At 50.8% G+C, this 25750-nt stretch overlaps 1 protein-coding gene across 2 annotated transcripts in view; it reads left to right on the top strand.

Moving 5' to 3' along the window:
• FBH1 (F-box DNA helicase 1) overlaps window positions 1-25750 on the top strand; it is a 719176-nt gene that overhangs the window by 620156 nt on the left and 73270 nt on the right. For both annotated transcript variants that reach the window (XM_085653566.1, XM_085653565.1), the window contains exon 18: window positions 16037-16159. In XM_085653566.1, the coding sequence (XP_085509692.1) occupies window positions 16037-16159 (123 nt within the window). The remainder of the gene's footprint in view (window positions 1-16036; window positions 16160-25750) is intronic.

Here is a 25750-nt window from a genome sequence, read left to right as displayed (position 1 = left end):
AACAAATTTGCTGTAGATCCCCTTTTTGCCCCTCTTTCAGAGGTTCTCCTCTTCATTCTTTCTTTGGCCCAGCAGGGCTCTGCTCTGGGCATTCTTAAAGGCTACCCTTCGGCCATTTCGGCCTTCCTGATCAGCCGTCTCTTTTCAAATCCCTTATTGTAAATCATTTTCTTAAGGGCATTACTCACCTTTTTCCTCCTGTTCCTTTCGTAATGCCCCAATGGGACTTGAACCTTGTTCTGACTGATCTTATGTGCGCTCCCTTTGAGCTGCTACATAATTGTCCTCTTAGACTCTTGACCTTGAAGACTGCTTTTCTGGTTGCCATCACCTCTGCTTGCAGGGTGAGTGAGCTTCAGGCTCTTTCTTCCAAGCCTCCTTTCCTTGCTGGTCATCCAGACAAGGTTGTCCTTCGAACTCAACCTTCTTTTCTTCCCAAAGTGGTTACCTCTTTCCACATAGGACAGACCATTACTTTGCCCTCCTTCTTCCCACCCCACATCCTTCTAAAGAGGAGAAGAGGCTCCACTGTCTGGATCCAAAACATGGGCTTTCATTTTATCTGGATCGCACAAAACAATTCCCGGTGGATGATCAGCTCTTTGTTGGCTATGTGGGTGCCAAGAAAGGTCGGGCGTGCAAAAACCAACCATCTCTCGATGGGTCATTCTTTTAATTTAATTTTTTTTATTTCTTGGCGAAAAAGGAACCATCAGTAGGGTTGCGCACCCATTCCACCAGGGCGAAGGCAGCCACTACTGCTTTGGGATGTGGAGTCCCCCTTCATAACATCTAACAGGCATCCACGTGGGCTTTCTTGCAAACATTCACTAAACATTACTGCCTGGACCGCCAAGTCCGGAGAGACAACTTCTTTGGCCACTCCGTTCTTCAGGACTTCCTGGTGTGAACTTGGTTCGGAGACCCACCTCCGGGGTTGGTATTGCTGTGGTATCTATTCTAAGATAAGGAATCCATAACTAATAGTCTCTTTCAGATGAACAAGTTACTTACCTTCGGTAACAATATATCTGTAGTTATTGATTCCTTACCTTCCCCGTTCTGCAAACTGACTTCTAGAGTAAGGGACTCCCTTTCAGGGCCCTAGTTTTATGCACCAGTGGTCAGTGTTTGGCATGGCTCTGCGCTTCTGGCGTGGAATGTCATGTAAAGAAATGATGTCCCTGCACAGGGGCGGCGTCTAAGTAGATACCGCAACGTCATTCCAGCGATCACGACGCCAGTGATGAGCACTGAGTCGGCCGACGCCACCTACCAACGTGCAGGGGTACTGCTGAAGAAAAATTCTCCAGATCTAGTCTGACGCCTGGGGGGTAATTCTAAGGTAAGGAATCCATAACTAATATATGTCTCTTACAGATATATTGTTCCCGAAGGTCAGGAACTTGTTCTTCTCTGCTGGTGCGACACTGTAGTGTCTGGCTCTTAGTAGGTCATCAGGAATCTGATTTCAGAGTCTGAGGGTGCCACTTAAATACTAGATTTAGGGATGCTACAGGAGAGTGACAGGTAGGGACCGATGGATCTCTTACTCGGGGTGTCTACACCCACTATTGTGCTACCCTCCTGTGGGAGGGGGACATAGCCCTTGCCCTGATTAGATACGTCCGACCATCCTCAAGATGGTGGGCACTGAAAAATGTGCTTCACTTCACCTCCTGCACCTGAGGGGTGGAGTTGGCAAAGGGACTCCTATTCATACTAAGTTTTCCCGACGGTTCCACCGCCAAAAGTGGAGGTTTGAACTGAAGGCTGCCATCTGCTGCTAGCAGCAGAGGCTGGGCTCGCACTACAAAGGCAGCAAGGCCTTTGAAGCTTCCCTCTTGAGCACTTTCCTCATCCTGGAGTGGAGGTGTGACACATCTGCCCAGGATGTGCTTTGTTTCTGGCTGCAGAGAGCAGGGGCTGGGAACCCAACAACTTGAGTTCCACAGCAACAGGATTCTCTGAACCCAGGAGTGTTTAATACTAAACTACTCCGCTCAATAAACCCACACTGATGCCAGTGTGGGATGTCTTGAAACATGTACTCAGAGGGCGCCTCAGAGGTACCCCCTGAAAACCTACCAACCCTGGTGGTGCCACTGACTGGCTTTAGTAAGCCTTCCACCACCAGATATTTTCTGGACCTGTAGGTTGAGAGGCTTTGCTCTCTGGGACCAGAAACAAAGCACATTCTGGGCGGAAGTGTCACACCTCCTCCCCCAGGATGGGGATAGTGCTCGTGAGGGAAGCTTCAAAGGCCTACTGCCTTTGTAATTTGACCTCCCAACCTCTGCTGCTAGCAGCAGATGACAGTCCCTGGTTTACACCTCCACTTTGGGCGGGAAACCCAGCAGGAAAACCTAAGGTGAAGTACACCTTTGTCTTCCCCATCTTGATAATGGGGGGACTCCTCCAATCAGGGCTAGGACCATGTCTCCTCCCACAGGAGAGTGGCTTAATAGTGGGCGTAGTCCCCCCAAGTAAGGGACCCATTGGCCCCTACCAGCTACTCCCCTGTAACACCCCTAAATCCAGTATTTACGGAGCTTCCTCAGACCCTGAAACTAGTTCCTGCAGACTTTAGAAGAAAAAACATGAAGACGACACTGTGTACAAGAAGACTGTCCCCAGCCCTACCGGCCTGTCAGTAGCACTTGAAAATCCTGTAAAGAAACAATATCTATCCAGCAGTCAACGACCCCCACGAACCCTGGGAGGACTGCCTGCCTCTGAAGACTAGAACTCCCAGGGTCAGTGGCTTTATCCAGAAACAAAACAACACCAAGGAGTCTGCTGCCCTGTGGATCTGCGATCCTTGACCACTCTGCACCTAAAGCCTCCGACCAGTGTCCCACCGATCCAGAAAAGGTTCCCCAGCAATCCTTAGACCAAGTGCAGCGTTGGCCGACCCCTCCTGGACCCCATGGCATCACCTGCAGTGTGAATACAAAGGCTCCCCCTGACCGTGACAGGCTCAGGGAAGAAAACCCAATGTCATAGGACACACCTCCACCCGGAAGCCCCTGGGCCTTGGGGAGCTTGACTGTCCCTACAACCTACAGCATCTCTCCTTGCCTCCTTGCCTCTGCTGTCACTGGTCTCCTGGGTGTAGCCTCCAGTTCGTCGCCTGCAGCCTGCCAAGTTCCTCCTTTGAAAAGCATTGGGCACCCAACGCTGTATTTGCACCCTGCACCCGGCCGCCCCAGTGCTGCTGGCGTTGTATGTTTGGTGCTGTCTTGTGGCCCCCCTGTGCTCGCTCTAACCCCTGAAGCTTGGCCCCTGCAATAGATTTACTTACCTGTAAGCAGGGTGGCTTGAAGCACCCCCAGTCTCCATTGAGACCATTGGGCCTATCTCTGAATTTGACCTCTGCACCTGGCTGCTCATGTGCAACTGGTGGTGCAGACTTTGTTTTCTTGATCCTTGGCCCCTGCTGTCCTTAAACCCCGAAGACTGCAACTGGATGTTGGGTACTTGCCTGTGAAACTGCGTTGTTGGTTCGAGGCATGTGGGCTGCTGAATTCATATCTGTGCATAGATCGCTGCCTAGTGTTGGGTCCGGATGATTGCACATTGTTGTCCTGGAAGAGTCTTCGAAGTATCACGAGATAGGTGGCTCCTCCCCTGGACTACAGTGCGCATGGGCATCCTCTCCATCCTCAGATTGTTTTTTTCCGCCATTGGGTTCGGATGTGCTTATCTTAGCTCAAGTTAGAAAAACTATATTTAGACTTCGTCGGTATCGTTCGCGTTCGGTATCGATAACTTTCTTCTTTCACCTCATCGGATCGAGTTCGGACCGAACTTCAATCGACGATCGAACATGGAATCGAGGACTCCCTTCAAGAGATGTCCTCTGTGTCACGCCAAATATCCCCACATCGACGTGCACCCGGTGTGTAACAAATGTTTGTCACCGGATCACGATGAATCCAAGTGTATGGCCTGCGCCCGATTCCGGTCAAAGAAGACGCTTCGGAATCGACGTGCAGCTCGCTTAGAGGCCAACAAATCGGCGCCTACCCCGGTAAACATATTCGGGACCGAGGATGAAGATGTCGAGAGCGTCGAGGAAGTGGAATCTGATTCTGCTTCGGAACCTGACTCCAACTATGAAGCCGAAGACGAGGGGATATTCCAGGACGAAGAAGTCGTCGACGAGGTAGGAGACGACAATCGGGCCCTTGGGGCCGAAAAAGATAGCTCAGGCGAGGAGCTAGGCCAATCCGTCGATACGGAGGCCCAGGGACAGAATGTCCATATGGCTCGGGTCGCGGGGTCGCCTGCGGGCCTCACCCAAGACCAGTCACTGCGTTCTACAGCCCGCCTCCGGGCTCGTCTTCCAACATTTCCAACGAGCCGGAACTTTGTAAAACCTCTCGAGTCGATCCCTCAAAATCGAAACTGAAAGCTGCACAGGTGAAACCGAAACAAAAAGTGCAACTCGTCCTCGTCGGATCGAAGGCTTCCAACCCTTCACATCCGCAAACACAAAAGAAGGACATTGGAACCGAACAGCCTAAAGGCACTGTCGGTGCCGAGGACACACACAGGGTTTTTGGCGCCGAGAAACACAAGAAGGCCCTCGGTCCCCCGAAGCCGCAGATGCCTTTCACAACCAAAGTTGGGGCGCGAACGCCTACAGCCCAGATGACCGATCGGGCATCGACTGCAAAGGGTGCCGACGGTGCAAGGATCCCCACTCCACAGGGCGTCGACCCGAAAACTCAAATCAAAAAGCCTAAGTCGGGAAAGGGACCTGGGACGGCCTCCAAGCCGGTCCCCGAAGAGCACGTCGGTTCCAGTGCACCATCGCCATCCCTGGTGAAGCAGGTGTCTGAGTCCCTGACGCGCATCAGGGAACGGGACACACCCGACCCGAAACAGGGCCACGAGCCGAAGAAGGTCGCAAAGGCTACATCGACGCCGGCGCCGATCACTTTTGGATTGCCGCCGTCGGGGACACCTAAAATGTTCGCAGTCTGGAAGAGCTTCGCACCCGCAAAACCTGCACCTGCAGATCCACCTGTCAACGACTCACAGGAGCGGGTCATCGACCTCGAAACCGGTAAACTGGTGTTTCGGAAGAGAAAAATTGTCCCGGTGAACACTTTGGAGTCCTATAAAATTCCGCTCAAGAAGAAAATGGATTCCGGCTCCACTCCACTGCCTGTGGAACCTTATCAAACTTATACTCACCACACACTTGATTTTTCTCCAACACCTTCGTAGACGGATGCAGGTGACACCTATTATGAGGATACCACTTATCCTCTACATCATGACCAGGATGAACCACAGGACCAGGATCAATCATGGGGAGACCCACATGACCCAGGTGACATCCACAATGCTCCTGACACCCCTATCTACAATATAAAACCATCCCCTGCTGAGGACACTGCTGCTTTTAACGCCCTCATTGAACGGGCGGCTGCCAATCACGGGGTTGAACTTCATTCAGACTCTGTTGAAGAGGATTTCTTAGTGGACACGTTCTCCTCATCAGAAAAAACGGTTAAGACACTACCGATGCTAAAAGGCGTTCTTAAACATGCTAAGGACATCTTTAAGGAGCCAACAAGAACACGAGTGTTAAACCCCAGGATTGAGAAAAAGTATAGACCAGCCCCAGGAGACCCTACGTACATTAAGGGTCAATTGCCATTGGACTCCCTGGTTGTTTCTAACGCCCGCAAAAGAGCGAACTCTCAAAGTACTGGTGATGCTCCTCCTCTGGACAAAGAGTCCAAGGTGTTCGAAAACTCTGGTAAACGGGTGGCAGCTCAAGCATCAAACATCTGGCGCATTGCCAACACCCAGGCACTTCTAGCCAGGTACAACAGGTCCCACTACGATACCCTGGAACCCCTAATACAACACCTACCAGATGAGTACAAGGAGGGGGCGGAGCTCCTCATTAGAGAGGGGCAACTCGTTTCCAATGCGTCCATCAAATGCGCACTGGATGCAGCAGACACAGCAGCCAGGGCCATCAACACTAGTGTGATGTTACGAAGACATGCATGGTTAAGAATATCGGGCTTTAAACCAGACATCCAAACAAATATCTTGCATCAGCCAGTCAACCCAGACTTCTTATTTGGCCCTGAAGTTGACACCACACTCGAAAAGATTAAAAAAGACACTGAGACTGCTAAATCTATGGGGGCTCTACAATCCCAGCAGTTTCGTAGTGGCTCCTTTCGTCGCCCCAGAAGTTCAGGAGCAGCTAGAGGTCAGGGCTCCCAGCAGAAGTACAATAAAGGAGGGTCCCAAAGTTCTTATAATAAAAACAATAGGGGTGGATACCGTGGCTCCAGCACCAAGGGCAGAGGCAAAGGAAACAACAATACCAGATCCTCTGCCAATAACAAACAGTGACATCTTGTCACTGCCCCCCGTCCACATAACACCGGTCGGGGGGAGATTACAACAGTTCCTGCCAGTCTGGAGTTCCATCACCACAGACAGGTGGGTCTTAGACATTGTCCAGTACGGTTATTGTCTAGAATTAACATCCATTCCATCCAACATACCACCAAGACAACGTCCTATGTCCGCAGAGCACTTGACATTATTGCAGCAGGAAGTACTGAGTATGCTGCAATAAGGAGCCATAGAGCCCGTGCCTATCCAACAGCACGGTTTAGGGGTGTACTCTCTGTACTTCTTAATCCCCAAAAAAGACGGCTCTCTCAGGCCTATACTGGACCTAAGACCTGTCAACATGTACATTCTGTCGGAACATTTTCATATGATCACCCTCCAGCAGGTTCTGCCGTTACTCAGTCAGGGAGACTTCCTAGCAACACTAAATTTAAAGGATGCGTTTTTCCACGTCCCCATACACCCATCCCACAGAAAATATCTCAGGTTCACTATTCAAAATCAACATTATCAGTTCAAGGTACTCCCTTTCGGAGTAACAACAGCTCCCAGGGTCTTTACCAAGTGCCTAGCGACGGTGGCTGCTCACTTGCGAAGACAACATATTCACGTCTTCCCTTACCTGGACGACTGGCTTGTTCAGGCAAAGTCAGCCCAGCAATGCGCCAGCCACATGTCCCACACCATTCACCTTCTTCACAGTCTGGGATTCTCACTAAATTATCCCAAATCACACCTTCAACCAGCCCACGTACAACAGTACCTAGGCGCGACCATAGACACTCTGGCAGCCACAGCTCAGCAAACCTTAGTGAGAATCAACAGCATACAGTTGCTAATCAAAAAGTTCAGACCTCACCACTCCCTTCCAGCGCGAGTGTTCATGCAGTTGATAGGCATGATGGCCTCCTGCATCTTCATAGTCCCACACGCGAGACTACATATGCGCCCGCTTCAAGAGTGCTTAGCACGTCAATGGAATCAGGCTCAAGGACAGTTAAAAGACCTAGTGTTGGTGAGCGGTCGGGCATACAACTCTCTGCATTGGTGGAATCCACAAAACCTTTGCAAGGGCCGACCGTTCCAAGAGCCTGTTCCACAAATAATACTGACGGCGGACGCGTCTCTCCAGGGATGGGGAGCTCATGTACTCAATTATACAGTGCAGGGACTATGGACGACACAGCAGAAAAAGATGCACATCAACATTCTGGAACTGATGGCAATCTTCCTCGCCATGAAGGCGTTCAAAGTACACTTGTGCAACAAAGTCGTGTTGATCCGGACGGACAACATGACTGCCATGTACTACATTCAGAAGCAGGGAGGAACACACTCTCCGCAGTTGTCTCATCTGGCTCAGAGCATGTGGAAGTGGGCCATTCAGAGGAACATGTTCCTCATGGCGGAACACCTCCCGGGCAAGGACAACCAGATGGCAGATCTGCTCAGCAGACACAGCCACCAAATGCACGAGTGGGAGCTACATCCATCAGTACTCCAATCGTTCTTCCGAAAGTGGGGTCATCCAGAAATAGACCTATTCGCCACAAAGGAAAACGCAAAATGCCAAAGCTTTGCCGCCAGGTTCCCACATCCACAGTCGCAGGGCAATGCGATATGGATGAACTGGTCAGGCAGTTTTGCGTACGCTTTCCCCCCAGCGCCATTAATACCGCTAGTGGCACGCAAACTGAAGCAACACTCAATGACGCTCATCCTGGTTGCTCCAACGTGGGCACGCCAACCATGGTACACCACGTTTCTAGAACTTTCCGTGGTGCCACATCAAACGCTGCGACTAATGCCCAAACTTTTAACGCAGAACCATGGCGCAATTCAGCACCCAGATCCGCAACAGCTGCACCTGGCGATCTGGCTCCTGAAGTCTTAGAGTTTGGATACTTAAACCTGCCTCCAGAATGTATGGACATCATCAAAGAGGCCAGGAGACCCACCACCAGAGCTTGCTATGCGGCGAAATGGAAAAGGTTTGTCATCTACTGTCAACACAATGACATCAACCCGCTAGATGCATCTACTCAGAATATCATCTGTTACCTGCTACACTTATACCAATGCAGTCTACCATATAGTTCCATACGCATACATCTCACCGCAATAGCAGCCTATCTTCAAAACAGGCAACACCTCTCATTATTCAGAGTGCCTGCCATCAAAGCATTCTTGGAGGGACTTAAACGAGTAATTCCTCCACGACACCCACCGGCGCCGGTGTGGAACCTAAATGTGGTCCTCACCAGATTGATGGGTCCACCTTTTGAACCTCTACGTTCATGTGAGATTCAATTCCTCACCTGGAAAGTCGCCTTCCTGGTGGCAATCACTTCGCTGAGACGAGTTAGTGAACTCCAGGCACTAACCATTCAAGAGCCATTCATACAGGTTCATGCGAACAGAGTTGTACTACGTACCAACCCCACCTTCATGCCTAAAATAATATCACAGTTCCACATGAATCAAACTATTGAACTGCCTGTTTTCTTTCAAAATCCGGAAACTGTCGCAGAGAGAATGCTCCATACACTAGACGTAAAGAGAGCCCTCATGTACTATATAGACAGGACCAAGGATTTTAGGAAAACAAAACAACTTTTCGTTGCCTTTTCTCCACAACATAAGGGCAACGCCATTTCCAAAGCAGGGATAGCCAGATGGATAGTTAAATGTATTCAAATTTGTTATGAAAAAGCTAAACGCACGTTAACTATTCCTCCGAGAGCCCACTCAACACGAAAGTTAGGGGCGTCCATGGCTTTCCTGGGAAACATTCCATTAGAAGCAATATGTAGAGCAGGCACATGGTCCACTATACATACATTTACTAAACACTACTGTGTAGATGTACACTCAAAACAGCAGACAGCTGTAGGACAGGCTGTTTTCAAGACTCTTTTTCAGACTGCTCCAGCTGGCACGGGCAGCCGCCGCTAATCGAGGGACTGCTATATATTCTATGCATAGATATGAATTCAGCAGCCCACATGCCTCGAACCGAATATGCTACTTACCAGTATGCATCTGTTCTTGGCATGTAGGGCTGCTGACATTCATATCGCCCACCCTCCTCCCCGGCGCCTGTAGCAGCTGCAGCACTCAGAATTACTGTATAGCATGGTCATCACTTACTGTATCTACTCCATCACTGCCACAATGGCGAAAAACAATCTGAGGATGGAGAGGATGCCCATGCGCACTGTAGTCCAGGGGAGGAGCCACCTATCTCGTGATACTTCGAAGACTCTTCCAGGACAACAATGTGCAATCATCCGGACCCAACACTAGGCGGCGATCTATGCACAGATATGAATGTCAGCAGCCCTACATGCCAAGAACAGATGCATACTGGTAAGTAGCATATTCGTTTTCCTCCATAGGTTAACATTGAACTGTTTGAAAATAGCTGACTTTTGAAAGACTAAAGTATTTTTTCTGAAAGACGTACTTACCTTTTTGCAAACATCTTGGTCTTAAATAAAACTCGAACAAAGCTTATTTTTATCAAATTTGTGTGGATCTTCTTTTTGAGTCCTGTGTCAGTTATTGGTCAAGTTGTGTGCAATAAATGTCTTACACTCCTCTGTGTAAGGCCTATGGCTGCTCGCCCACATTACCACTAATAAAGCACTTTGGGGTTACATTGAGCCATGTACACTTCTGAGGGAATCTCTGGACTCTCTGCGCGGTATAACCACCAAATGGTATACCATATACAGAGCCATCTTCCTACACTCCGCTAAAACGCCACCCTAGAGAGCTTTGTGGTCTAAGCCTCCACTTCCAACTAAATCCTGGTGCATTCCCTACCACTCCACTGGATAGGGAATCCAAGAGGCTGGAAACCTTAGGCAAGAAGAAGTTTTCTTCTGTCAGCCAGGCACTGCGGTCGGTGAACACTGCATGCCTTTTGGGCCAATACTTCGACTCGCTCTGGAACTTAGGGCTTCCAACCGCATCTGTACTTGCCCAGCCACCACAGTGTGCAAACTTCCCAGCCCCTGCATGACCGAGGACCAGGTACCCACAGACCCTATAGGTTACATAGCTAGAGGTCGAGCCAGCCCACCACTCCCCCAGCAGCTGCAGCCTCCAAACCTCTTTTGTTTGCCCTCCTACCATCATGGGCACCCAGTGAGAGGCAGACTACGCCATTACCTGCACCACTGGAAGTCGATAACATCAGACCACTGGGTTCTCCAGATTGTCTGAAGGACAATCTGGAGTATCCACAAATTTACTTCAGGTTGATGGAGGACTATATCTGTTTACTCTGCCAGGAAGTGGTGATTTTCTTGGCCAAGGGAGCCATAGAGAGGATGCCGACATCAGAAGTAGGTTGTGGTTGCTATTCCCACTGCTTTCTGCTGCCTAAGATGGACGGAGGATTTTGCCCTATCCTGGACCTGCCATCTCTCAATTCTTTCCTGAAAAAGTTGGAATTCAAATGCTCCAGTTTGCTTATGTCGTGTCTGCCCTGGACCCGGATAGACTGGATGGTAGCGTTTGACTTGCATGATGCTTACTTCTACATCCCCATCTTGCCTGTCCACAGACGTTACCCGCAGTTCACAGTCGGGCACAAGGACGTTCAGTACTCCGTGCTCCCCTTTGGCCTTATCAGTGCCACTTGGGGGTTCACCAAGATGATGGCAGTAGTTGCATCTCATCTGCGGAGATTGGGTTGACAGTCGTCGGCCTATCTCGACGACTGGCTGTTGCAGACGGGCTTGTTCTAGGGAATCATCTCTCACCTCCAGACTATGGCGGACCTCCTGCACTTGCTGGAGTTCACCATCAACATGCCAAAGTCACACCTGACACCTTCTCAGATGCTCCATTTTATCTGAGCAGTTGTGAACACAATGCAGTTTGGGGATTATCCTCCAGAACTGCGAGTCCAGGATATTCAGGCAATGATGACGGTGTTTCAGCCTCTATCCTGGGTTTCAATGAGACTGACTATGAGGCTGCTAGGCCTCAAGGCCTCCTTCTTCCTGCATAGGCGGGCTCTGCTGTGGGTCCTGTAATTCCAGTGGGTGCAGCATCAGGGGAATCTCTTCGACATGGTCCAGTTCTCGGAGGGCACTGCAAAAGATCTGCAGTGGTGGTTAATGAACTGTGATTGGGTCTACGGAAGACCCCTCTCCCCACCCCAACCAGATCTGGCTGGGGTAGCCATATGGTAGAGGTTGAGATCAGAAACCTCCAGACTCCACATCAACCTTTCTACCCTCCAGCATGGGAAGCCTAGTGCAGATGTTCACGAACAACACCACTGCCACATGATATTGCAACAAACAGGGCAGGATAGGGTCATGGACCCTTTGTCAAGAAGTCCTGCATCTCTGGACATGGCGTAAATGTATGTCAAGGCATTTTCCTGGCGGTTCAACTCCTGGCGGGATCTCTGAACGCCAGAGCAGACAAACTTAGATGAAGAGGCGTAGCAGATCACAAATGGCATCTCCATCTGTAGGTGGTGCAAGGTCTCTTTCAGCAGTGGGGAAAACCATGGTTAGATCCGTTCACCACTCCCGAGAATTTGCAATGTCAACAGTTCTGAAACACTTGTGTTTCCAAGGCGGCTCCCACTCAGAGATGCTTTTCATTTCGAGTGGACCTCAGGCCTCCTGTACTCCTTTCCGCCTACACCGCTCTTGTCCACAGTTCTCAAGAAGATCAGGAACGAGTGGGCCCAAGTCATCCTTTTGTCTCTGGACTGGGCACAGAGAATATGGTATCCCAAGTTGTTGAGCATGGCCATCGATCCTCCGGTCAGGCTGCCCCTTCAGGAAGAACTTCTGTTGCATCAGCAAGAGAGGGTCATCCACTCAAACATGTGAATGCTCCGCTTTGGTGTGTGGTGAGTGAGAACCGACAGTTGACAACTTTCAATCTTCTACAAAACAGAATGTTTTGTTATCTTGGCTGCCAGACGTCCCTCCACCAAGATGGTTTATGCCTGCCTTTGAGGGATGTTTGTGGCATGGTTGTTCTACCTTGACCGCCCAGGAGAGTTCCACCTCTTCGTGTGGTATGACGGAGCAAAGAAGGAAAAGGCCTTGTAGAAGTGGACTATCACGATCATGCTTTGCATTAAGATCTCCTTCACATTGAGCAAGAAGCAACCCCCTGAAGGTTTGCGTACTCATTGCAAAACACACAAGATGATGGACGGAATGTTGCACAATGGCAAAACATTCACCCCAAGTCACAGATCTGGGTTTAATCCTTCGTTATTTTGCTCACCACGCCACCCCAGTTCAGACATGGCCATATACAAATCAGTCTTGACCCTGTGCCTCATGGGAACAGTCCAGCCCGAACTGCCAAGCCATGTCTTTCCTGGACCGGAATCAAGCATCCTAGGACCGGTTTCGGGGTTTCACCCCTCTTCAGCCAGGATAGCTTGACTCCAGTGGCGTAGTGAGCACGTGACCCACGTCTGGGCATACCCTTCGCACATAGGGCGAACAGCAAAACACACAAGATAATGGACGGAATGTTGCACATTGGCAAAACATTCACCCCCAGTCACAGATCTGGGTTTAATCCATCGTTATTTTGCGCACCACGCCACCCCAGTTCAGACATGGCCATATGCAAATCAGTCTTGACCCTGTGCCTCATGGGAACAGTCCAGCCCGAACTGCCAAGCCATGTCTTCCCTGGACCGGAATCAAGCATCCTAGGACCGGTTTCAGCCAGGATAGCTTGACTCCAGTGGCGTAGTACTCATTGCACCATAACTAAGGCTGCGACCACTGTTAGAATGCAAAGTTTGTGGCATGGTGTACAGAAAAGCAGGTTGAACCTCTTTCTGCTGCCTTTTCCCGGGTCCTTTTATTTATTTTTCTCTTGCCCAGATCAGCTCTACCTTGGGCACCTTAAAAGCCTATCTTTCTGTCATCTCTGCATTTCTGCAGTTGCCAGATCAGGCATCCCTTTTCAAGTATCGTATTGTAAATAGGTTTAAAAAAGGTCTCCAGCACTTATTCCCAATTTCACACTTCATTATGTCTCAGTGGTACCTAAATTTGGTTCTGACTTTCCTGATGTGCGCTCCCTTTGAGCTGCGAATATAAGTGTCAGGCTCCTTACTATCAAGATGGCTTTTCTGGTGACAATAATATCTGCCACTCCGGGCTTTGTCATCTAAGACTCCGTACCTAAACAGCTTTCTTGGACAAGGTAGTCCTATACACTAGAGTTTCCTACCTACCAAAAGTGATCACTTCCCTTCATGTAGGCCAGGCCATCACACTGCCTACCTTTTATGCTCCTCCTCATCCCTCTAAGGAAGAGAAACGACTCCACCTGCTGAACCAAAAAAGGGCGCTGTCATTCCACCTTGACCCCACAAAAGAATACGGGGTGGATGAACAACTCTTCGTGTGGTATGTCGTATCCCAGAAAGGGAAGGCAGTACAGAAATGGATCAGCTCTCGATGGATCATGCTCTGCATCAAAATCTGCTATGCAGTGGCCAAGCAGCAACCCCGTGAGGGTTTGCATGCTCATTTCACCAGAGCCAAGGCTGCAACCACTGTGTTAGCACGTGGAGTTCAAGTCCTGGGTATCCGCCAGGCAGCAACGGGGGCATCTCTGCACACTTTTACCAAGCACTACTGCCTGGATAATCAGCTCCATAGGGACTGGCCCTTTTCCCGCTCGGTCCTGCAGGACATTCTAGTGTGAAATTGTTCCGCAGACCCTCCTCCGGGGAGGTATTGCTTGGGTATCTATTCTAAGGTAAGGAATCTCTGGCTAGAAGTTTCTATTAGATGGACAAGTTACTTATCTTTGTTAGCCCCTTATCTGGTACAGACTCTATCTAGTCACAGATTCCTTACCGACCCACCCATCCTCCCTGCTCTGTAAACAGAATTTTAGGCCTAGAATTTTTTTACACTTTCAGGGCCCTAGTTTTTACATACCAGTAGTCAGTACTCTTATTTGGCTCTGCGCTTCTGGCATGAAAAGTTGTGAAAATAAGCTGACGTCATTGCGCTGGGGTAGCGCTTCTAAAGACACCGCACACGTCACTTCCGGCGCAGATGATGCCACACTGAGTTGAACAGAGCACCTACCGGCGCGGTGGGGTACTGCTCTCCAAAACAATTCTGGATCTAGTCTGATGCCTGGGGATAATTCTAATGTAAAGAACCTGCAGCTAGATAAAGTCTCTACCAGTTAAGGTATTACCGAAGGTAAGTAACTTGTTCATTAGGTCCTTCCCATTAAAAGGAGATAATAATGCTACTCCCTTTATTTTGTTATGGGGAAACAAAGAGAGCACAACACCATGTTAGAATTATTTGATCTAAATCAGTTTCTGATTACAAACCTGACAAACCATTCCAGCTGTGGATAAAATTCCAAAGAAAGGCAATTGAAGTAAAAAGAGGGTGGAATGGAGGACCACTGTGGATTTAAATCTGGGCAATGAACTGGTGCTCCAAAGTAAAGATAAGATTTAAGATACAGAAAAAGATATTACTACTGAACTCAGATATAGAAAACTAGACTCTTAATAGCCCACAGCCTGAACTGGTTGATTCAAATATATTTGGTTCCCAGAATGCAAAGTTACATTTACATATTCCAGAGAGTGTCAATTGCCTTGCAAAATACGAAATGGTTAAAGGGGTAAACCTAAAATTCTAGTATATGTGCGCCTTTCCAAACCTCCTGATGTATAATGTATCTTCTGTCATGTAGTATTACCTGAAATTACCATGATGTACTTCAATTGTTGGTTTTATAAAACTTAATGAAGATTTATGGAAATAAAAAACTCTAACATGGAAAGTCAATGGTTTGTGCACAGGAATGAAGAGAGAAGTGTGGGTCAAATTAGTAAATGTAGGCCAGTTTAACTGTGCTACAAGAGACACATTTACTGTTGAACTTGGATTCATAACTCAGAGAAAATGAAAGTTGGTTTCACATGCAGAGTTCTTTTGTAATTGAGACGGCATGGGAAGATATGCTGGGCTATCATGTTGCGAACCATACCAATGTATCTGCCACTCATAGTCCAACAAGTATTTCTTGGCAGTGTTGAGGCATAGGGATAGTTATTCTTAGTGGAAAATGTATCTGGTATTGTACGAAGATTGGGGAACCCTATCATCTGTGTCAGGAGTTCAAAGCATAAACAAATATTGAGAGAATTTGAGGATCATTTTCGTCTGGTGGGCATCTGGAGAATTAGGAACCATGAAGACCGGTATTATTCATATTACTCAGGAGCACACTAGTCATATTCTCAACTTGACTGCTTTTGCATACCAGGTGTGATGGTTAAGGTGTGTTTAGAAATAAATGATATAGCCATGATCTGTTCCATTGATAATGAAAATTGGTACGTCTTTGGTGCAGCATAGGGACAAGTGGCACTTGGATGCATGGGAACTTCGGAACTCCACAGCAGTATAGTAATTAACTGACTCCATATGTCAGCACTGTTCTCCTAACTAGCTAACCACTCACTGAGCAATCTTACTAGCCATGAACAAAATAGACTTAAAGGCTTAGAGCTTGTCCTCAGATGATTTTAAGTTGATGCAAATGATCATGGATTTTATTATTACCTACCTTTTGCTTATTTTTATAGACTATATTCTTGGTACAGTGCACAAGGCCAAAGGAATGGAATTTGACACTGTGTGTATTACTGATGACTTTGTGAAAATATACAATGCAAAGCACATCATGGACAGAATTCCTTTTCAAATCGGTAAGGAAGAGAAATGTCATTTTCATTATTTAATCTAACCCATCTCTTATTTAATCTATGCTAACCTTTGCCTTTCACATATCATTATTCTGTTCTGTATTTTTAAGACCGTATGGTTCTAGCAATCTCAGTTTTTATTTATGATTTGTGAAAGTTTGTTCTCGCTCTGTGTACCCCTAATTGCTCAAATATAATTTATGCCGTTGCTCCTCTCCAACTTTAAACAGTGCTGTTGAAGCAAGCAGTGGCAAACAGAGTTTTACCTCCCTAGGGTGAACAGCATTTCGCCAACTCCTTAATTGGCAGTTGTACCACATTTGTGAAAAGCAGGCCTCTTAAGTAGTCGTAGACATGCCTTGTCCCAATACCAGCACTTAGTGCAAATTACCCCGATTAAAAACTGTTCATTCTATAACCTTGGGTTTCCGATGGATACTTCTTACCACCGAGTCCTCGCCTTTAGAACATCCCCAGGTGAAAGACTGGATGAAGAAGCTTTAAACCGCTCCTGTGCACCTGTAGGTGGTGGCTTGTGGTTCTGCGTTTACTTCGTTATGCCCTGGACAAAAAGAACCGCATACAAGCGCCACACCAGCATGTTGACGTCTGTTCCTTTCTTTCTGCACCCTTGAATGCGGATCCGGAGCTGCACTCTGTGAGAAAGTGGCTCTGTATATACTGTTTCCCAAATAGGTACAGTGTGTACAGAGTCCACAGTCCCCAGAGGTTAGGCAGAGGCTAAAGTTGGATATAACCTTACTCTCTAAAGTGGTAGCTTGGTCGAACAGTAAGGCAGTATCAGAGGACAGTGTGAAGCATTTGTTGTACACACTCAGTCAGCAAATGGTCTCACACACTCAATAACTGTGAACTGTAGGCCAAAGGTTTATATAAAAAATATATGGTTGTTTTATTTTAGAACCAACAATTGGTATTAAAATATACTTTCTCAGAATGAGATGCTTTGTTTAAATACTTTTGCAACATGCAATTAATTTTTGTAAATACTGGTTACAGGTTGTTGCAATAGGCAACACAATTTCAAACACAATAATGCATTGAGCTCAATGGAAGTTTTAAGTTATTTGCAAAAGATTACTTTCAGGATTACTTTTCTAACTCCAGGACTGGATCCTAGATTCAGTCCTGGCACAGTTCTTAGAAACAAGTGATAAAAGTCGACTTAGTTACTGTTGTGATTTTTAGGCAATATTTTGCTATTTTAAAAGTTGACAGGGAGGAGGAGCCTAGCGCGCATCCAAGATGGTCGCGTGAGCACAGGGCTCCCCGGACCCTTTCTGCTCCTCGGAATAAATCCTGAGACTATCCTGAGTTGGTGTATGGAATCTGAGAGAAGAAGACCAGCTGACTATATATCTCTTTTCAAAATTCTAATCGGACCTGGGAATCCTGAGTTATCGTCGCCGGAACTTTTGGGACCCACCCGACGGAGGAGGCCGGGGTGAAGGTGACCCGTGGGGCCGGGCTGCAATTGAACAACAGCGGCCTCAGCGCGGTGCCAGTTACCGATTCAGCACTTTCGGTTTCGATTTTGGCCTTCAGGAGATCAGCTGGCGTGCGTGCTCAAGGTGGCGGGGTGCCTCTTGGGCCTCTGCCCGAGGTTTGCTTCCATCTGCTACTGGCGGGTCTGACGCCTCCGACCCCTACACCGACAGTTTGTGGTCCTTTCGCTGGCACCCGTGCACCCCTTGATCGGAGGTCCCATTGAGTGACGGCGCTCACATGGCGGGCAAAGGGGGACCGGAGGGGCGCAAGACCAAGGCTTCACTACGCGGGGGAGCGGTCCAGAGCAACAACATGGACCGCTATACCCAGGGCAGGGGGTCCCCTGGCGCTGCTGGCCTCTCCCCGGATGCTGCGGGGGGAGGCACGACCGTCGCTGCGGAACCTTCCCTACAGGACATTATGGGCGCCATCGAGGGCATCAGGGAAACTATCGCGACGCAATATGAGGCCCTGGCCCGTAAGATCGACACTGTCGCGATCGACGTCACCCTGATTCGGGCCGACCTCTCTAAAACCAACGAGAAGGTCCAGGCCCTTGATACACGGACCTCCACCCTGGGTGCGGAGGTGTCGGATCTGCGGGCCGCGCTTGGGGACATTAGAGTGGTCAACGACCACATGGCCCGGCGGCTTGAGGACTTCGAGGGACGGGCCCGACGCAACAATATCCGTATCATTGGGGTACCGGAGTCCTCCGACAGCCGCCCGGTGGACCTCGTGGTCGAGGAACTTATCCTGCAGCAGCTGTCCCCGGTTGGCCTAAGTAAATTCTTCGCTGTGGAGCGGGCCCATCGGGTTCCTGGCGGCCGGCCGAGGCCGGGGGCCCCCCCGAGGCCTATCGTGGCTAAACTGTTCCACTACAGGGACCGCGATGCTATTCTGCAGGCTTCACGGACCCGTGGCCCGGTCCGCTACGAGAACTCGACCGTCAACTTTTACCCGGCCTTCACGCAACTGGTCCAGAAACAGCGGATGGGATTCCAGGGGGTGAAGCGCCGTCTCCGCGAGCTAGGCCTGAAGTATTCGATGCTCTACCCGGCGAAACTTCGAGTGGAGCATGGAGAGCGGACAGTCTTTTTTGACACTCCTGTGGCCGCAAGTGACTGGCTGGACTCGCTGCCGGACGGGGGTGGCCGGCCCGGGCCCTCTGGGGGCACCGCAGGTGACGGGTCCCCTTAGACTGACCTTTGGTCCTTGCTTTTGCGTTTTTGCACTGTACAGTTGGGTCTTACTTCTTTTGCATACTGTGTTTTACCAGGACCCGTGAGGGGTGCGGGCGGGTTCGGGTCCCTTTCCTCCTCCGGGGTCTTTTTGTAGAATGGGGTTAGCGGGGCGACAGGCACACTGCAAGTTGGGGGGGGTCTTAGGCCCGCAGGGGTGCAGGGTGGGGGGCGGTGGACTTGGGGTGGGGTTGGGGGGGAAGAGGGGTTGTTTAGTTGTGTGTTTTTTGTTTACAGGGCGAGGAATTGATTTTTATCCATATTTGGGAGCGGTGCTGCGGGCTGGGGGCCTCTTGCTCTATTGGAGGGGATGGGGGGAGACGGGTTGAGGCTTATGTCGTGGAACGTCAATGGGTTGGGGGACCGTATTAAGCGGGGTGTTGTACTGCAATATTTGCGCCGTTTGACTCCTGATGTGGTGTTTCTCCAGGAGACGCATTTGGTCGGCAATGTCTGCCATGCGATGAACAGGGGGGGATACCGCCTCGTAGCCCATTCTGGTTTCACAACTGGCTCCAGGGGGGTGGGCATTCTCCTGCGAACCTCCCTTCCGGTGGAGATCACGAGGATAGTCTCGGATGACAGAGGGCGCTATGTGTGTCTGATTGGGAGGTGGGAGGGGCAGCCCCTTACCCTGGTTTCAGTCTACGTCCCCCCGGGCCTCCAGAACTCCACCTTTGCTGATTTGGGTCGAATGCTGCTTGACCTCCCGGACGGCCTCCTGCTCATGGGCGGGGACTTTAATTCTGTGGTTTCGGGTGAACTGGATCGTCACCCACCGAGGACCCTCCCCGCTGCCCAGTCATGGCTGGGTGGGATGTTGGAGACCTTCGGCTTGGTGGATAGTTGGAGACTAATGCATCCGACCCAGTGCCAGTTCACCTTTCATTCGGGGGCGCATGGGAGTCTCTCCAGGTTAGACTACTTCCTTATGCCAGCGGCGCAGACTGGTCGGATTCGAGAGGTCAGACACCTGGCGCGTGGTATCTCCGACCATTCTCCGCTGTGGCTTCTCTTTGACACCGGGTCGCGGTCCGCAGGGCGGATAGCTCCCATTAACCCCTGGTACCTGCGGGACCCTGTGACTCGTGACAGCCTGGTTAAGGCCATGGACCAATACTTCAGTGAAAACGAGGGGTCGGTGTCGTCTGCGTTGTCCCTTTGGGAAGCCTTTAAAACTGTTATACGCGGACACGCCCTCGCCCAGATAGTGGTGGCCAAGAAGGTTAGGAGCGAGGCGGTGGTGAAGCTGGAGACTGACGTCTCGGGGCTGGAGTCGGCCTTGGAGGCGAATATTACTCCGGACGGGCTACATGCCCTTAGCCTGAAACAGTTCGAATATAGGTCCCTGGTCACTGACGCGGCCAAAACTATGTATAGGGAGCAGCAGGGCCGATTGTATGACGCGGGGGACAAGGCGGGAAAGTTGATTGCGTGGCTGGACAAAAAGGAGAGAGTGAATCGTGTGGTCCCCGAGTTGCGTGCTGCGGATGGTGGGTGTGTGACTGAACCGGATGAGATTGTGGAATGCTTCGCTGACCACCTCCGGGCGGTGTACTCCCCGGTGACTGACAGGGACGAAGATGACTCTCGCCTCCTACTGAGAGATATTGCTCTGCCCGGCCTGTCCGTTGAGGACCGGGAGCGGCTGGACGCCCCCTTATCGTCGGATGAAATAGCGACCGCGATTCGTTCCCTTCGCTCGGGCAAGGCTATGGGTCCTAACGGTCTGCCAATTGAACTATACAAATTGCGTCCTGATAAGCTTGCGCCCTTCCTCGGCCGCATGTTCCGCGACTCTCTTGCGGCGGGTTCCCTTCCGGCCGACCAGCGCTTGGCCACTATAGTCGTTCTCCCCAAGGAGGGCAAGCCGCGTGACCGCTGTACCTCTTACCGGCCTATTTCACTGCTCAATGCGGAGCCTAAAATCCTGGCGAAAGTCCTGGCCAATCGATTGTTGAGTGTCGTGTGCGACCTTATTCATCCGGACCAATGCGGCTTCATCCCGCACCGCAACACCGCTCTTAACTTGCGGCGTCTGCACGGGGTCCTCGCCAGGGCGGAGCTCCTCACCGAGCCGGCCGTGCTGGTCTCTTTGGATGCCACGATGGCATTTGACACTATTGAGTGGCCATTCCTCTGGGCCGTCTTGGATAAATTCGGCTTTGGGGAGGGATTTATTGGCTGGGTGAGGCTCCTTTACACGGGACCCATGGCTCAAGTGGTGGTGAATGGGCGGGTCTCTCGGCCCTTTGCCCTCGGCAGGGGCACGAGGCAGGGGTGCCCGTTGTCCCCGTTGCTTTTTGCTCTCGCCCTGGAGCCACTCGCTGCCTGGCTCCGTTGGGAGCCCTCGCTTAGAGGGATCCGGTGGGGCCCGGGCTTTGAAGATCGGGTCTCGCTGTATGCGGACGACATTCTCCTGTATCTCACCTCACCGCGGCAGTCACTCAACGTCCTCTTTGACGTTCTGACCTCCTTTGGGAACAATTCGGGTCTCACGATCAATTGGTCTAAATCCTGCGTTTATCCCATCGCTGGTGGTCCTCCTCTCTTGCCGCCTCGGCTCCCGATTCAAATATCTCTGAGCGGCTTTAAGTACCTGGGGATATACGTTTCGCTGGACCCGGTGGCTCGCTACGAGCAGAATCTTCTGCTTCCACTTCGGCGACTGCGTGAGGACACGGCCCGGTGGTGCAGGCTGCCCCTGTCCCCGCTGGGTCGGTCCGCGCTGTTTAAAATGATGTCCCTTCCCAGGTTCCTCTATGCACTCCAGAACTCCTTCGACGTTATCCCAGTGGCCTACTTTCGGGAGGTGGAGAGCCTGCAGAGGAGACTGGTGTGGAACGGCCGGGCGCGTATAGCTCTTGCTAAGCTCACTCTCCCCTGGTATGACGGGGGCATCGCGCTTCCTGACATTCGCAGGTACTACTGGGCCTCGCAGCTATCTGCCATTAACCACGCCATGTATGCGCCCGGCTTGAATCCGGCGTATGAGATGGACAAGTTCCTGCTTCCCGGCGGGAACTACAACAGGGCACTTTATTCCCGCCTGGCTGACCGGACCCTTACGGGTCCTACTAAGATTGCTGTGCGGACCTGGAGGGCTGCCACTGCGGCCATGGGCTGGAGTGAGCGAATGACATGTGCTACTCCCTTGTTTGCCTCCGACCGCCTGGGCAGCTTGTGGACCACCAAGGGGTTTGACCAGTGGGACACGATTGGTATCAGCAAAGTGGGAGACCTGTGGCACAAGGGCACGGTCAAGACTTTCGCGGTGCTCCAGGCCGAATACGAGCTGACCGACAGGGAGTTCTTCCGCTACGCCCAGGTTCGGCACGCCCTGCTCTCGGTCTTCGGGGAGGGGACCAAGATCCCTGTTTCCTCGCCCCTCGAGGACCGCGTACTTGACGGACATGTCCCTGATAGTACTATTTCTTTAATTTATAAAAAATTGATTAATCACCGGGCGGATCTCCTGGTGCGCCTTCGGGAGGCTTGGACTGGGGATGGGGTCGAATTGGATGACGAAGACTGGCAGTCTGCACTGTCGTCCCCCAAGGAGGTTGCCATTCCGGCTCGTCTCCGGTTGGTACAGCTCAAGATTCTCCACCGGGTGTATGTTACGGGTCCGCGCTTGGTCGCGATGGGATTTTCCGACGACGGGCTCTGTAAACGAGGCTGCGGGCTCAGCGCCACCTTTCTTCATATCCTTTGGGAGTGTCGCGAGGTGGCGGACTATTGGCGCCGGGTCCACACGGTTATGGGACAGGTCACCGGGGTTGTACTGCTGCCGGAGGTGCGTCGCTGTGTCCTGAATGTGTGGGAGCCCAATGACTACAACGCGGCTCAGACTCGGTGGGCGGCCCTGGGGAACATGATTGCCAAGAGGGATATAGCGCAACTTTGGGGCGCTCAACGGCCGCCCACCGTGTCAGTATGGAAGGAGAATATGGACTGGTGTATGTTTCGGGAGAAGACAGTGTATGTGGCCCGTGGCAAGCCGGGGGCATGGGGTAGAATTTGGGGCCAATGGAATGCGTATCGCGGAGGCATCTGTACGCCCCCCCTGGTAGACACTGATATCGCCATGTCCCCCTGACCCTCGACGGCTCCTGGCGCTTTTTGTAACAACTACATAGGGACGTTCATCTTCCTTGACCCCCTCCCCCCCCCCCTCCGTCCCCGGCCTCCCGGTACTCCTCTCTTTAGCGGATTGCTCAAATGTTCTGACTGGAGTTTCCCGGGGGGAGCCTGAACCGCACTGGTATCCCTCGTAACTCGCCTTTTGTTTTTATTGTTTTTCTTTTGTTTCTGTTACTGTTGGACTGACGCTTGCTGTTCTTCGAGAACTATCTTGAGCCACTGCGGGGCAGTGCCCTGGGAACGGACTGCAACTTTGATATGTGTATATTTCCTTATGTACCTAGCGGCCGGCCCGGGTGGTTGTAGGCCCATACTTGTGACCGAATTGTTGCTCAATAAAAACTTTTTCAAAAAAAAAAAAAAAAAAAAGTTGACAGAAGAAATTTCATAGAAAAACAGTCAATGATTCCCCACGGGTGAAAATTCGAGTTGCAGGTGTAGTATGTTCTCGTTACTTTTGTAATCCAGTACAGGGCTCCTAGACTCAGTACTGGGAGCTCTATCTAAAACAGGTAAGTAATTACATTTTCACAATTTATACGATTTTTAAAGAATATTTGAGGTTTGCAAAAATCGACACTTAGAAGAAATTTCACAGAAAAACAGTCAATGATTTCCTATAGAAGAAAATTGGGTTAATGGTAAGTACGGTTGTGAATATTTTTCAGGGTCACTGCTGGGCACCAAGATCCAGCACTGGGATCTCTCCTAATAGCAGGTGCATATTTTCGTTTTCGTTACTCGGTTGATTTTAGGTGAATATTTTAAGTTTTAGAAACTCCACACATAGAAGAAATTTCAGAAGAAACCAGTCAATGTTACCCTATGGAAGAAATGGAGTTATCGGCTTTTGGGTAAGTACTCGACTGGCAGAGTTAGCGTTCTGGGCACAGACTCAGGGGTCTCCCAGGGTCAGGTAGGTACAGTTGTTACACCCTCAGCGACACTGAGGCGGCCGGGTGCAGAGTGAGTTAGTCCCAGTGTTATCCTATGGGAGGCAGGGGGGCCTTGGTTGGTGGCTGCTGACTAGCAGGCCACGCGGCTGTGAGAGCTGGGCTCCTGGTCACTTGCTCAGGGCAAATGGGGAAGTAGGTAGGAGTAGAAGTTGCACTGCCAGGGCCACTCGGGCGGCTGGGTGCAGGGTGCTTTTGAGCCTTCGGGCGCTCAATGGATTTCAATGGGAAAGCTCCAGGACGGACGAAGGCTGCAAGCTCGGGGACGAAGATTCTTCAGGTGCCACCACCGCTTCGAGAGGTAAGTTGGGTAGTTGGAGGATAGGTAGGTACCCCAGAGTCGGGCACAGGGGGCCGCAGGGCGCCGGGTGCAGGGGTGCCTTTTGGTGTTGGGAAATCTTACCCTCTGTTGATCGCGGTTGGGGGCTTCCTGGTTCTGAGGCTGCAGGCGTCGTCAGGATCGTCGAGGTGAGTCCTTGGGTGCCGGATTCGGGGTCACAATCGCCTGGGGGACGTCCTCGGGATCTTTGTTCACTCTGGCACAGGCCAGGCTTGGCGGGTGCAGAGTGTGCAGGGTTCACGGTTCCGGGCTGATGCCAGGGGTTAGAAGCTGGTTTTGAGCAGAGCCACTGCTCATGGGACTCCCAGGTGCTCAGAGTCAAAAGGTAGCCAGGTCCTCCGGGGTTTTTGAGGTTGCTGGCCACAAGAGGTGCCGGGTTGTAGCAGGAGCAGGTTCGAGGGTCGACAGGCCGGTTGGGCTGGGGCCAAAGCAGTTGGTGTCTTCCTCTTCTTAGCAGCTGCATGGCAGGTCTTCTTTCTTCTTGTTCTTCTTTGTTTTTCGGAATCTGGAATCTAAGGAAGGAAGGTTCAGGGTGCTCCTAAATACTAGATTTAGGGGCGTTACAGGTAGGTAAATGGCAGGGACCAATGGGTACACACCCTATCCTGCCACTCTCCTGTGGGAGGGGGGCAGTTGCCTAGTCCTGATTGGGCAGGGCCTCCCATCTTCAAGATGGCGAGTGCCCGGAGATGTGCTTCACCTCGCCTCCCCCACCTGAGGGGTGGGGTTGGCACATCACCTGTCCTTATTTGGGGTTTCCGGCCAGTCTTCCCGCCAGCGTGCGGGGGAGAACCGGTGGGGGCCAGTTTGCTGGGTACAGCAAGTGGCCTGGGGAAGCTCACAGAGGCGGCATGCCTTTGAAGATTCCCCCTGTCCATCCTGGGGGAGGAGACCTAGCACCTCGCCCAGGATGTGCATTTGTGAAAGTTTGTTCTCGCTCTGTGTACCCCTAATTGCTCAAATATAATTTATGCCGTTGCTCCTCTCCAACTTTAAACAGTGCTGTTGAAGCAAGCAGTGGCAAACAGAGTTTTACCTCCCTAGGGTGAACAGCATTTCGCCAACTCCTTAATTGGCAGTTGTACCACATTTGTGAAAAGCAGGCCTCTTAAGTAGTCGTAGACATGCCTTGTCCCAATACCAGCACTTAGTGCAAATTACCCCGATTAAAAACTGTTCATTCTATAACCTTGGGTTTCCGATGGATACTTCTTACCACCGAGTCCTCGCCTTTAGAACATCCCCAGGTGAAAGACTGGATGAAGAAGCTTTAAACCGCTCCTGTGCACCTGTAGGTGGTGGCTTGTGGTTCTGCGTTTACTTCGTTATGCCCTGGACAAAAAGAACCGCATACAAGCGCCACACCAGCATGTTGACGTCTGTTCCTTTCTTTCTGCACCCTTGAATG

The sequence above is a fragment of the Triturus cristatus genome, chromosome 4_1 (genome assembly GCF_964204655.1).
Source record: "Triturus cristatus chromosome 4_1, aTriCri1.1, whole genome shotgun sequence".
NCBI classification, from domain to species: domain Eukaryota; kingdom Metazoa; phylum Chordata; class Amphibia; order Caudata; family Salamandridae; genus Triturus; species Triturus cristatus.
Note: the sequence above shows the minus strand (reverse complement) of the source record. Positions and strands in the feature narration are given on the sequence as shown.